This window comes from Pectinophora gossypiella, chromosome 25 (genome assembly GCF_024362695.1).
Source record: "Pectinophora gossypiella chromosome 25, ilPecGoss1.1, whole genome shotgun sequence".
NCBI classification, from domain to species: Eukaryota; Metazoa; Arthropoda; class Insecta; order Lepidoptera; family Gelechiidae; genus Pectinophora; species Pectinophora gossypiella.
The window spans coordinates 623,939-638,908 of record NC_065428.1 but is presented as its reverse complement, the minus strand read 5'-3'; the positions used below and the strand labels follow the sequence as shown (position 1 = coordinate 638,908).

The window sequence follows — 14,970 nt, the reverse complement described above, 5'->3', positions numbered from 1 at the left end:
AAATCCGACTGCAAGTTGACTGTGTTGCTTGTGGCTCTGCCTAAGCCGTTAGGGATTACGGGTGTGTGTTTGTGTATGTATTTTCTTAACCTGGTTTATATAACCAGAAATTTCCGACGAGACGGTTCGACACGATATTTGCCGGAAGCTTGCATCAGACAAGATGATTCAGCCTAGATTTTTGACTTTTTTATATCTATGCCGTCACTTGGCGTTCACACTGCGGGCTTAGCACCGTAAGCGCGCGACTCTTTCTCGCCTCGACATACGTCACCCGTCACTCTCTCACAGTATTGCACAGAAAGAGACAGACGATCTCTGTCGCGGCGAGAAAGAGTCGCGTGTTTACGGTGCTAGGCCCGCTGGTGTGGCGTAGCGGCGTGTTTATAACATCAAAATAAAACAAACATTACTGGTTTTAATTCGATGTTGATTTAGATTCGGAATGGATTTAGAAAAAAAAAATGCGAAAGTGTAAAGAAAGACTCGAGGGAATGAGAGACTTTCCAATCGGCGTTCCCCAAACACACGATAGATGGCGTTGTTAAGTTTTTCTTCGTTTAAACTTCTAATTTCATGGATAACAGATATATGCATATTTTATCTTTGTTTTTGGGTATAAGTGATGACCCTTTACCACCAATCCGCACTGGGCCCGCGTGGTGGTTTAAGGCCCGATCTCCCTATCCATCCATAGGGAAGGCCCGTGCCCCAGCAGTGGGGACGTTAATGGGCTGATGATGATGACCCTTTTTATTTTTCACGTTTTGCTATGACGTCACAGTGTTCTTTTCATACAAATACTATAGTTTTTGAAAACCATAGTTTTGGAAATTAGCCTATTATGACCGTGAATTCATATTATTAAATATAATAAAATAAATTGTTGAAGTTGCACCCTAGAAAAAGTGTATATAATTTATGGAAAAGTCTTGCATGCTCTTTATAAAAAAAAAGTACGAGTACCTTCATGCATATACAACAAGTAATATCTCTCTCTCTTTCTCTTTAGTAGTATATCGGCGATAAGGCCGCCATTTGCCATGTACTTAGTTATGAGACTTTTTGTAATTATTTCTTTTCACTTTGGTGCAATAAAGTGTATTTGTATTGTATTGTATTGTATTGTATTGTATTGTATTGTATTGTATCTCAAGGTCAGTTTCTTGTCATGTTCAGTTAGTTATTGAGATAAGCGCGTCTTATTAGATCAGCGGGGTTAAAATGGCCACATTGAAGCAATTCATCTAAGAATGCAATATTGCTACTTGACATGTGTTTGCATTGCGCACTTACTTTTATATGCGCAAATGTCAAATTGCAATATCTTCTTCTATCGTGTGGGTTGTGAGGTGGAGTACCAACCTCAGCAACCCTGGAGTCAGGGTTACTATTGAGCCGCCAAAGGCCCCTGATATGGCTCATGTAACGACTACTTACTTACATCCGTAAGTAGTAACCGGGACCAACGGCTTAACGTGCCTTCCGAAACACGGATCATCTTACTTTTTGATCAGCCTGTAATGTCCTAACCAAACTAGAGATCACAATGATATGTCCCCACCGGGATTCGAACCCGGGACCTCCGATTATATTCCTCCGATTGCAATATTGCTTTCTTAGATGAATTGCTTCGGTGTGGCCATTTTAACCCCCTAGTTGTAGATACCTGCAACCACTTTACAGACTTTGTATTTAGTAATATCAAAATACTATACATCATTGCTTGCTCATGTTCGACAGCAAAGATTTTTCCTGACTGTAAATGGAAAAAAATATCTTAATAAAAATACACAACTGTTTGGCTTTGATATCCTTCTAAAGCCTTAACACCCTAAAAGGCCTTATCACCAGAAGCAATCTCTTCAAGACCAATAACTCCGAATCACATATCAGTAACCATAACCGTTAGAATCATGTCTTTATAACGTTATGCCCATAAGTGGGATAACTGTGGGCATAAGTCGATGTCAATAGATACAGGATATAGTCACTTTTCCTTATACATACACAAGGTTAGAACCTTTTTAAGTTGTGCCTAGACATGTAGACAATTTTTTATGTTTTCAATTATTATTTTTCTGTCTTTGTATTGAAAGCTAGATGACGCGTGGGTACTTATTTCATCTTGCGATGGATGTACAATCAAAGAGCAAAAGTTCAGTCACTGAGCCGATCGAATTATTTGTTAACAGTGGTAAAATTATGAACCATTAGTTGTCATAACTATAAAATTTATGTTTTTGTAGGTGTTTTTGGTCTATTACAAAAACGACATGTAACCAGGAGGTCTTAAGTGCAACCAGTTAATTTGTTACTTTGGAAGAAACTGATTGGACTTTTGCAGCTTATCGTACCTGTTACTACCCCAATTGGGATGTAGTCGAGAGCTTACGTTGTTACTTCTCAACGGGGTAAGCAGAGAATTTCATTTGGTTCGATCCTGACACATGTCGTGACATGTTCGTGTTGTAAAAACTCTTCAATAGTGAGGACGCTACCTGCCTATTTTCAAATTGTTCTTTCTTGTACTCAGATGAGAACTTAGTCATAGTCATTTATTGATAATAATAATTACACGTCACAGATATTACAAAATTCAATTAAATTAAAGGCTAAAAGGCTAGTTAATAAAGCTTCTAAAGGGGGCCCCTCGTTGGGCGCCTATTGGTGTCCTAGTCCCTGTCGTGCAGGCATCACAGTCGGTAACAGTACTTATGATTCCTAGATCGGTCCTGTGATAGTCACCTAGAGGTAGGCAAGCTATCCGGAAGCCTGGGTTCTGAGTACAACGACACATGGTTCAGTCGCGTAATCTACCTTTCGCAAAACAAACCCCATACTCAAAACGTACTATTCTCTCAAAACGTACCTTTCTCATAACGTGCCTTTCTCAAAATGTACAATTCGTAAAACGTACCTCTCTCAAAATGCACCTTTCTCACAACGTACGTGTGTAATCTTCTTATTGGAATCTAATAACAATGTCGATACCGCGTTCTATAAGACTACTAACGCCATCTATTGGCGTGCCGCACGAACTATTTTCCATAGTTGTGTTACAAGCTCTTTTGCGCCTTTTTTATACTGCCGGGAAAGTTCCCAAAGTGGTCCTGGGTACGTCACTAGTTATATTCGTTTCCAGCATAGGAGTAAGGTAACTAATTATTAAGATTTTCCAAAGTATTTTTATGACTGCCCGCAGCAATATTAAGTTTAACTGCTAAAGCTTTAAATATTAAACAGCAATAAAACAGTTAGTTATTGGCAGTTTCCAGTAAGACGTTCTATTAATATTTGAAGCCGTACCTTTACTACAGAAAACTGACCTTGGCCAATAGTTTTTAATAAAATTAGTTCAGAGAACGCGTGGCATTGTCATATCACGGACTAAATTCGACTTACAAATAAAAATTCCATCCATATTTCAAGATTATACTAGGAATAGTTAAACCTTGTATAAGCCGATAATAAGGAGCTAATCTAAAAAATCCGAGAAGAAACCAACAAATCACCAAAAATCGCATCTGTCAATGTCAGTCAGTTTTAGATTATTGCGAACTTAAACTAGGGCTCAGAACTAGGGTGAGGGTTGGTTTAGCGAAGGTATGAGACGTTACACCAAGTTATAAGTTACTCCGAGTTTATTTGTAGAATCAGAATCAGAATCATTTATTCAACGTAATTATCATGGATAAACTTGTTGAAGGTCAATGTAACATTTTTGAATTTACGTCATTTCGCAAGGTGTTATGGCTGAGGAGAAGAAATGACAAGAAACTGCAACAGCAAGACATCTTTTAAATCAATGAGGGTACATTACAAGTTATTTAATAACTAGAGGAACACATTCAATACCAGACATTTTTATCATTTAGGTAATCATTAATCTTATAATAGGCTTTTTTACATAAAGTAAGCTTCACGTGAGCTTTAAATTTATTCTCTGACAAATTTAAAATATTATCTGGTATTTTATTGTAAAAACGTATACATACATAACCCCAAAAAAGATGAATTTAATTTACTTAATCTAGAATTTTGAACAACAATTTTATTTTTATTCCTTGTATTGTAAGTATGCCTTTCACAGTTTCTCGGAAGGAGAGATACATTTTTACGCACATACATAATGTTTTCATAAATATATTGACTTGCGACCGTCAGTATATTTATTTCTTTAAACAGCTCCCTTAAAGAGTCCCGACAACGCAGATTATAAATAGCGCGAACTGCCCTTTTTTGAATAATGAAAATAGTTTCTACATCAGCGGCTCGACCCCACAATAAATTACCATAAGACATTATGCTGTGGAAGTAGCTGAAGTAGACAAGTAGATTGTGCTTATTCTTAGGTTATGATCGGTATAAAAAGTTACACCAGGTTTATTTGTAAGGCTGTATGAGTTTGAATTCATGTTAGAATTTTGATATCACATGGTTTCCAGTTTGTGTCCGGCTATGGTAGTAGGCTCGCCCCCTATTACATGGTACTTAAACATACCTGGCGAAGAGTGGGTCTGCTATACATCTCTGCTTACTTCTTCGGGGGTGTTATGTTCTGTATTCAAATGTAGTCAATCTACCTACGCTGGCTGCCTGTACTGAATAAAACATTTTATTGCACACAAAACAAGACATTGGTCCCGATTCCTGCAGACACCTCCTAATTTTACTTGAACTTATACCTGTCATTTTCTTATCCGCCGAAAAAGAAAGGGAAAGATAATTGACAGCTGTTAATTTTAGGAAGAATGAGTAAGTGAATGAATGAAAAGGTATCTCGCTGGTCTGCAAATCGTTTGACGTGTGCTGTCAACTTAATTCTGTCGGGTTATTAGCTAATGTAAATTTTTTAGACGGTTGTTTTAGACTTGTGCTTAAAATTGTCGTGTGTTCCATAAAGTTTATGCTTGTTAATTACCCGTCCCTTTCCTTTTCGGCGGATAAGAAAATGATAAATATAATTTAAAATTTGATGGTGTTTACAGGAATCAGCACCATTAAACAAAATCTAAACGTATTCTTATTCATACGCTGTTCTTGCCAATTCTCTTCTTTCATTCTTATTTCAATTTATGTTTCCGTTTCAACTTTGCTTATTTGCTTTTCGGCATATCTAGTGTTGTTGAGTTTCCAAGTACCGCGCTTCGGCTATGATAATTTTCATATTCAAGCTTACCACTTTACTACCAATTATATCTGGCCGGTTCAAACCCCGATACCGGAAGTGCAGTTTTCACTAACAGAGTTTGCTCGAAACGACGATACGGCTCACCACCGATAGGTCTGTTAGACTAACATCAGAAGCTCGGTGAGGCGTGGGTATTTAGCTTCGTCTTCTGATGGATGTACCTCTGACTACTCCGATTGGGATATGGCCGTGATATCTTTTCATCTCTCGTATCAGTTTAACAACCATCATCAAAAAGCAAAAGCGTTATCGTTCTAAATGCAAACGGTTGTTTGACGACGCCCCGTAAAACTGCGCATAAGAAAGACTTAATAGGGTCACATTACCTTTTATAGGGTTAACGTTATTGGTACCGAGCTGAGAGTAGGCCACGGCATTGCCGATAAGAAAAAAAAACAATAAAAAATAAAGTGTCAAAAAGAAAAGAAAAACAGTCCTCAAAGTGACAGTTAAGTGCACAAAGTGACAGTATGTAAGTGTAAAGTGACTGCGAAGTGAGTAAAGTTGTGGTAACCATGGCGACGGGGGCGCCCCCAAGGGTCGCGCGGAATGTATCGCTGCCGGCGGGATCCCAGCCGCCCACTGTTGGGATGCTAGCGCGGAGGACCATGTCGGAGAGGTATGCATTGTGAGGGAATATAAATATATTTTTATCTAGGTTTTATAACTGGTTTTTATGGTCAGTGGACTGATTACCTGACGGTTCTCTTTAATCTATCTTGGAATTAAAATCAAGAGGGAGTACGGATTGTCTTAATAATGACTTGTGGTCCTGCCTGCCTCGTTGGGATACAGGCGTGATTATATTGTATATATGTACGTACGTATGTCATATCGTTTATCGCTTGAATGTTAATGATTTTTATATACTTTATCTATCAATCTATATTTTTTGTCGCCATCGTTAGTGAGGTTCCGCGCCGCGAATTATATCGAGGGCTTCGACCAATAGACGCAGCGAATGATGTCTACGTAGATAAACATCGTACGGCTATTGGTCGAAGCCGATATAACCGGGGGGAACTCGTGTCGCGGCAAATTAGATATGTATTCCTGAATAATAATGATAATTCTATCATCAATAGTTTTCGCAGCGCATGCGATGAAAAACATTTTATCACTGTTTTACCTTTATGAAGTTTTAGTTAGGATTTCTTTTTTTTTTAGAAATAATACAGGAATAATGTAGCATTCTAGTAATGAAATAATTTTTGAAGGCGTTCCAGTAGTTCTTCCTCTTTATAATATTATTAGTAATTAGAGATATATATATAGATAGACTAGCAAGTGTAGGTAGAAATTCGAAAAGAAATAAAAATTGTCTCAGTTTATTGCGTTACAATGAAACAGCGCACAATTTTCGGAGCGATAACGAATTTTTCCAATATTAAAAGCTTTTGGGATACCGTCTCATTGGAATTACGGGACAATTTACGGGACAAAGTCCCGGGAATTCCAGGGTCGTTGCTTCGGTATTTTTATTGTCCTCTTTGAGACTTTTGATCGATCTTCTCTGATTTAAAAGAATTGCTGTTGCAGTTTTTTGTCATTTCTTCTCCTCAGCCATAACACCTTGCGAAATGACGTAAATTCAAAAATGTTATATTGACCTTCAACAAGTTTATCCGTGATAATTTCGTTGATTATGATTTCTGATTTCTTCGTCGAAGTATATATGTAGTACCTATACCCATGTTATGTTATGTTTTAAAAATTTGATTCTTTTCTTGATTAATTTTATTTGATGTTTATTTCACCATTTTTTTTGTATTTTTGGCATAATTTATTTTTTTTGCTGTACCCTCCCAGCCCCATATTTGGCAGTTAGTTAGTGGGCTCTGTTTTCCGCATTTAGACTCTAAGATGGCCCATTATGCGTACGTATGCGTGCGTATGTGGCAGTATATAAATTTTATAAAAACCATCATCATCATCAGACCGTTAACGTCCCCACTGCTGGGGCACGGGCCTTCCCTATGGATGGATAGGGAGATCGGGCCTTAAACCATCACGCGGGCCCAGTGCGGATTGATGGTTATTAACGACTGCTAATGCAGCCGGGACCAACGGCTTAGCGTGCCTTCCGAAGCACGGAGCAGCTCGAGATGAAAACCTTTTTTTCTCTGGTCACCCATCCTATGACCGGCCTTTAAGTTGCTTAACTTCAACAATCGCAGACCGAGCGCGTTTACCGCTGCGCCACCGAGGTTCTCATAACAAAAAAGATATTGTGTGCAATAAATACTTTGACTTTGCGCCCCTTGGGGGGCTTGAAGTCTAAACTATTATTAATCTGTAGTATTCTCCGTTTTAATTGAATTACTCTACATGATGGGCTGTAATGGGTTCCAGAAACTTGCAATTTAATTATGGCGGGTTCAAGGTGTGACTGTTGGCGGGAAGCGAATAGTTCTTTCACGTGACATCATCATAATCGAAACAAAAAGTATAACTCAAGGAGATTCGCCCAATCCCGTCAATCTCGAATTGGATCTCGTCAAATTATGCTTCGAAAAAGTTAGACGAGATTTCGCGAGATCGGGATTATTCGGGATCCCGCGAGATTGGGATTGCACTCCTTACTTCGCATACACTCTTCTCGCTTACTCTCTCTCTCTCTCTCTCTATTTAAGAGCCGGTGGAGTAATCGCCATTCCTCTCTTCTTCCCGCCAAAACCTTCACCTCCTGATACGACACGACCTGCACCATCTCTTTTATTACCTTCTCTTTTCTTTTCGCTTACTCTAGTTGACATCAAACCGCTTCCGTGGTCCAGTGGTTGAGCGTTAGACTCACGATCCCGACGTCCCGGGTTCAAATCCCGGTGGGGAAATATCACAAAAATTACTTTGCGACCCCTAGTTTGATTAGGACATTACAGGCCGATCACCTGATTGTCCGAAAGTAAGATGATCTGTGCTTCGGAAGGCACGTTAAGCCGTTGGTCCCGATTACTAATTACTGATGTAAGTAAGTAGTCGTTACATCAGTCATGACTTTGACGGCTCAACAGTAACCATGACACCAGGGTCGATGAGGTTGGTAATCACAACCCACACAAGAGAAGAAGTTGGCATTTGCTGATTCTCTCGTTCCTGTACATTTTCCTCCATAGGTATTTATTAAAATTACAACAAAATGATTTCTGTTGTCAGAAATACACTAGGTACTAAATCAAATCAAATATACTTTATTGCACAGAACTAAATACTACTACTATTTCAATATTATGATAGATACATGGATAGATACAATACTTTATTGAACACAAGGGACTGGAAAGGATTATACCCCTAAATATTGAATCGCTATCGTATCGCAAACAGTGGGACCGACCAGCGATGTATGGAAAGCTTTGACCTACGAAGACCTGAGGGCGTAATGGAATATTTATTGATGCCACAAAATTACGAGAACGTGACAATTATATTTATTTAGAGTTAATTTCTAACACAGCTTCTACGAGTAAACTGGAGTCATCATCTCCCTAGCGTCATCCCGTTTTTCACAGGGTCCGCTTACTTAACCTGAAGATGTGACAGGTCCGGTTTTTTACAGAAGCAACTGCCTGTCTGACCTTCCAACCCGCGAAGGGAAAACCTGCCTAATACAGGTTAGGTCAGATACCTCCGAAATGTATTTCTCGGGAATGTTTGAATTGCATTTGAATTTTGAATTGCGTACATAATGACAGAGACACATACATGTATAAAAAGAAATAAATAAATAAATAAATGTCAATAATGTTATTATAATTTGACGGAGTATTTTGAACATAAAAATAATTAAATTTTGTATTTTCTTAAGAAAATTATATTTAATTTTCAATAAATTTCTTGTCAATGTATTTCTTTATTTTTTTTATGTATATTTGTACGCCTGCATGCAGGCTGAACACATCACAACATAGTTATTTGAATTATTTTACCACCTTTTTACGATTCTATGTGTTCTCGCAAATAAATTGATTTGATTTGAAGAATTGTTACATGATATTTGGATCAGATATGATATAGAATTATGTTGCTACCTATATCGCTTCTGTTTATTTTGAATAGAATAATAATGGATTGGAGATGCGTTGTGCCTGGGTGTAATAACAAGGGTCATCATTTATACCCAAAAACAAACAGCAGATGCATACATCATCCAAATACGAAGGTTAATCGAAGGAAACTCTGTACATCACCATCTATATTTTTTTTTGGGGAACGTGACCTTCAAAATCCTCATTGATCCCTTGTCTGTGTAAGAAAGGTATAAAATAGAAAAGTATTCGATACCTTTACTTTGTTATTTAGATTAAATTCTACCCGAAAAGGTAAAATACGAAATACGGTGTATGTAAATGAACACATTTGAATACTTTTGCCGTTCATTCTGAATGAAATCGAGCGTTATAGAAACGGAAAAATTGCACATTCAATATAAAACGGGTGGTATTTTTACGTAAAAAGTGGCGATTTAAATAAGTGCCGTGTTTCGGAGGGCACGTTAAGCAGTTGGTCCCGGCTATTAGCCGTAAAAACACCACGTGTTGGAGTATGCTCCATACCTCCTCCGGTTGGTTGAGGGGAGGCCTGTGCCCAGCAGTGGGATGTATATAGGCTGTTTACTGTTTATGTTATGTATGTTAGATTGAGTAAATACTTTTTCTTATCGTATGGGTCGTGAGGTGGAATACCAGCCTCATCAACCCTGGTGTCAGGGTTATGATTGAGCCGCTAAAAGCCCCTGACATGGCTCATGTAAAGACTGCTTACTTACAGTAAATAGTAACCGGGACCAACGGCTTAACGTGCCTTCCCAAGCACGGATAATCTTACTTTCGGACAATCGGGTGATTAGCCTGTAATGTCCTACTAGGGATCACAAAGTGATTTTTGTGACATGTCCCCACCGGGATTCGAACCCGGGGCTACCGGATCGTGAGTCTAACGCTCAACCCCTGGACCACAGAGGCCGTTAGTACACATGCCAGTCGTTTAAAGATACGTGTGGTGAGTCGTTCAATTTCGATTGACAATTGATTGATGGATTCGATTGAATGATGAGCGTGTTATTTGGCATTAAGGGTAATGTTATGATATATTGCTGTTGTGTTATAAAACGGTTTGTGGTTATAAAGTAGGCAGCTGGAAAGGTTGAGGTCTTAGGCTGCGTCAATGGAAATTGACGCGGAGCTTTGCGGAGCTGTGCGGAGATGTGTAGGGATCGACCAATCACCGTGAGGGAGAGAGTGACAGGGCGTCTTCGTTTTTCGCTCTCTCGAATGCTGTGATTGGTTAAACGCCGGCCTTATAACAGCTGAGTTAATTAATACAAGGCTCATAAGAATAATTTTAACACGTTCAGTCTGTAACTGAAAATTAGATATCAATTTCTTACGTCATCATCTCCCTAGCATTATCCCGTTTCACAAGGTCCGCTCACCTAACCTGCAGATTTGACAGGTCCGAGTTTTTACTGAAACAACTGCCTGTCTGACTTTTCAACCCGCGAAGGGAAAACCAGCTCAATATAGGTTAGGTTACATACTTCTGAACCACATTCCCACTTTGGGAATATTCCCGGGAAAGGGACACCACTGCGTGTCTTCCAATAGCTAGTGCGAGCATTTGTTAGGTAAGCGTGTTTCCTTTTAACTCACATCGTAATATCACATCACCCTGATAAAGATGCAGGCGTGATTATATCAGGAGGATTTTTTACCGTATGTATGTTCATCACCTTTATAAACGTAACCTTGACCTTTTAATCTCTTCATTACTCCACAATCAACCCAAACTCATTGAGAAAAGCTTTAATTTCGTGGAACTGTAATCACTTAATCGTCCAACCGTAGTTTCTGCGCAAATGTTTACTAAACAGAAGCTTGGTTGCAAAGGTCACAGGAAGCAGCACGCGGGAAGCTGTATAAGTACTGTATAATGATGCTATTTGCATCCTGAGTGGGTTAGATGTGGAGCGAAATATAGCTGGTCCATGTTACTGCGTTATATTATTCAAATGGACTTCTTTTCTTGAATTCTCTTGAAATAAACCTGCAAGTTTCGGTCTGTGTTCACACAGACTCGCATTAGTCACTTCCGCTATACTTATCATGGTATACACAGCCAGAAGACATTAGTCTTGATATTCATACTAAGGTGGATATGATGAACCGCATGGTGACATGTTATCAGCCCATCGCTCCTATATTATTTTATAATGGTCCCTGTCCTGAAAAACAAACCACAACCCGCAGTGGAGCAGCGCGTTGGAGTATCCTCTGCATGTGGAATCCAGTGGTAGGTGTTGTAAAAAGCTTAAAACGGCCTAATGTGGTGACAAAACGTGAGGACACAGTGAGTGCGGTTTGTCGTAATGAGTTTGGTGCGAGTTCAGATGGTTCCGAACATTCCGATATCAATACATAAACAATCGGCAAAGAAAGAGGGTAGACAGATATGTCTGCCCGTAGAAAATTATGGATCTACCTACTCCACTCCAATCTCATCAGTCATTCCGTGATCATGGCAGTTGCAACAGTGTCGAAATATCGGGAGTCTCATATCCTTGGTTTAAACGCGGTAAGAACCCGTTATTATGTGTTTTAATTATGATAATAACCGCGTAAACTTAAAACAATGTATGTGCTCTACACCTCTTCCGGTTCATTAAGAAAACCCGAACAGTGGGACGTATATAGCCTGTTTACCTATAATAAAAAATTACATCCACATAATTATGTCCCAGGAGTCTTCATGTCGTTGAATCCGACGTAACAACCATGTTGAGGATACGTAAATCAATTTTGACGTTAGCTGTCAATCTAAAGCCAAGTGTTTTGGCAATTTGGCAATAACTACGCAACAGTTAGGGGCTTAGCGGTTTCCGGTTTACTGAATTGTTTCCGAATTAATTGGGTGCTCGAATTAAGGTTGATGTTGATTCTGTTTTCGGATATTGGGATGACGAACGACTCCCGAAGTACTTATTTTTTGTTGGGTCAGTGTGTCCGTAAACTTGCGTTTCTCTGTTGTTTATTTGTATACATTGCTGAGGTTTACGAGTTCTTTTTTCACAATTAAAACACCTATACTTACCTTATGACGTTATTTCATATTGTAATTGTGTATCTTCAGTGACTTGGAGCCGGGAGCGGCCACAGCTCCGTCTGGCAGTTCGAGCAGCTCGAGCCTGTCTTCACGGAGCAACGAGAGCAACACCGTTGCCGCTGAACAGCATGGTACGATGATGATACATTATTTCATAGGTCTTGAATCAAATGGGGAGTCCTGACTGCTCTCAACCGGTACAAAATTTAAGAAAAATAAACCATTTGGGCGCGAACCTCGGCTCAGGGCGTCGTCTGATGTGGTCAATGAGGGAACTCGTTGACCATCGCGGCTGAGTCGGTATCAGCGCCCTGTTTCAGACACTAGCATTACTAGAATTGGAGTAAAAAAAAAAATATAGTCTTGCGATGGAACTGTTCAATAGAATATTGAAGAATGTGGGGCGACCCTCTCCGGGCCACTTCTCTGAAACATAACTCACAAACGACGCCTTGAGCCCAGGTGCACTACCTAGTTGCTAAGCTTGTTGTCTTGAATTTTGTACCGAGTGAGACCTGTCAGCGCTTTCCATGTCCGGCTTATCCTCTTTCTAAAAAGTATTCAGGTCTACAACACTTCTTGGACCCGGTTCTATCTCAGCGTTCAAGAGGTGTCCATGGAGGATGTATTCTGCAAATATCTGTTCTGCAGTCCAATTTCGTTTGAGCGTTAGTGAAACTACGTATACATATTTTGCTTATGCTTCCAGCATCAGCCTCGGACGTGTCTGATGAGGAGGAGCCGCTGGCGGCGCAGTGGGCGGATTCGCTGCCGCCGCGCGCGCTCGACGCCCTCACGCTCAGCTCGCGCCTGCGCAAGCGACAGGAGTTCATACACGGTCAGTACGAGTACCAGGAACATAATTATGTACCCCGCGACACGCAGGTTGCTTCAACGAGTTGGATATTATTCATACCACCGCCTTTCGCGTTGGTCTAACAGAAAGCTCGGTGAGACATGGGTACTTAGCTCATCTTGTCATGGATGTACCTCTGACTATCCCAATTGGAATATAATCGTTATGCTATGTTGTTCATCTTTCACACTGGATTGAATTTTAAAATAACACCACTGATTTCGACTGTCCTTTCGTCATTCAATTCCTTTTGTAATTCTAAATTAAATTATTTCTGTCCACAGAACTAATAGTATCAGAAGGCTCGCACGTCCGCTGGCTCAAAGTCCTTGGAGGAGTATTCCTCCGCCCCTTGGAGTCCGCCCCGTCGCTGCTACCGCCGGACGAGCTTCGCGCGCTGTTTCCCAACCTGCCCGGCGTGAGGGAGCGCCACTGCAAGCTCTACGCAGACCTGAGAGGACTACGCACCTCCGCTACCAACCACTACGTGCACATCAAGCCGGTGGCCGACGCTATGCTAACCACGGTGAGTGATCCGTAAAGCCTATTGGCGAACTCACGAATCTCAAGTTTGTCATTGAGCCGCCATACAAATTAGGGACAGTCTCATAACGTGACATCGATCTTAGGACCTCAGGATCTTGATTGGCGTGTAATGGTGGTGAAACTTCCATTAAAATCTTTAGCCGTGGATTTTCCTTTGGGAAAGTTTTGTAGCTATAAAGAAAGCGGGACCATATGAAATTTGTCATAGTTGGACCAATATAGTTTTGGAAGGCTTGAGTTCCGTAGACCCTGGACGGGATAAAGCTAGGGAGATATTGAGCCCTATACAGTCGTGATCTGTTTCTGGTAAATAGTCTGCTGAAGTAGTTTCCCCGTTCTGCAACTGCATACAAACTATTTCATTAAAATTCTTTACTTCAGATAATTAACAATGATAAAAGTTTTAAGGTGACTTCGATCTGGGACTCCCTATTAGAGAATATAACATAAATAATAAGAAGTATAATAATTTTGTTTTATTTCGCAGCTGGGTGACTCAGGCTACGCCCCCTGTCTCGCGCGTTTCTGCCGCGGACAGCGCATGGCGCTCGACTCTCTGAAGGAACGACGACGCAAGAATAAGGAGTTACACCAGTTCCTCATAGCCAGGGAACAGATGCCGCTCTGTGGGAGGCTGCAGCTGAGAGATCTGCTGGCTTGCGTGTGGCAGAGGTGACAAAGGCTTTCAAAACAAGAACGGACCCCTTTACGATGATCTCATAAGGGATCCGTCCTTATAAAATAATTCTTGTATCAATGGCTGGAGTACACTTTAGCGACTGCCAATCTTATCAGACCCTAACTGAAAACAATAATAACCCTGACACCAGGGTTGATGAGGTTCGTACTCCACTTCACAACCTAGACGATAGAAGAAGGAGACTGAAAACAGAATAAACAAAAATAACGACAGGTATGCGATATTTGATGCTGATAAAGGTATTTTCCTCCCACAGGTTAACGAAATACCAGCTCCTCCTGGAGGGTATCCTGAAGACGGTGGTAGAAGGCGAGTGTGAGGGAGAGGAAGACAGTCCAGAGGACTCTATAGTATTGAAGAGAGCGCTCGACGTGGCCAAGGATGTGCTGCACACTGTCGACACTGCTATACGCACTGCTGAGAATGAACACCGGTGAGTTGATGAGCGTTTGGTGACGGCAGATGGCGCTGAACGGCATTTAGTACTTATGTAACGGCCTAGATATATCAACTACCAAAAACCAAAAGGTTTTGGAAAAATAACTTTCAAGATATGCTTTAGTATAATACTTG

At 40.3% G+C, this 14,970-nt stretch overlaps 1 protein-coding gene across 1 annotated transcript in view; it reads left to right on the top strand.

Annotated features, from left to right (window-relative positions):
- LOC126377987 (uncharacterized) overlaps positions 1 to 14,970 on the top strand; it is a gene marked incomplete at its 3' end in the record, with an annotated part of 240,856 nt that overhangs the window by 216,222 nt on the left and 9,664 nt on the right. Inside the window, exons 24-28 of the mRNA XM_050026006.1 lie at positions 12,323 to 12,426; positions 13,005 to 13,133; positions 13,436 to 13,677; positions 14,185 to 14,369; positions 14,654 to 14,830. Of these exons, the coding sequence (XP_049881963.1) occupies positions 12,323 to 12,426; positions 13,005 to 13,133; positions 13,436 to 13,677; positions 14,185 to 14,369; positions 14,654 to 14,830 (837 nt within the window). The remainder of the gene's footprint in view (positions 1 to 12,322; positions 12,427 to 13,004; positions 13,134 to 13,435; positions 13,678 to 14,184; positions 14,370 to 14,653; positions 14,831 to 14,970) is intronic.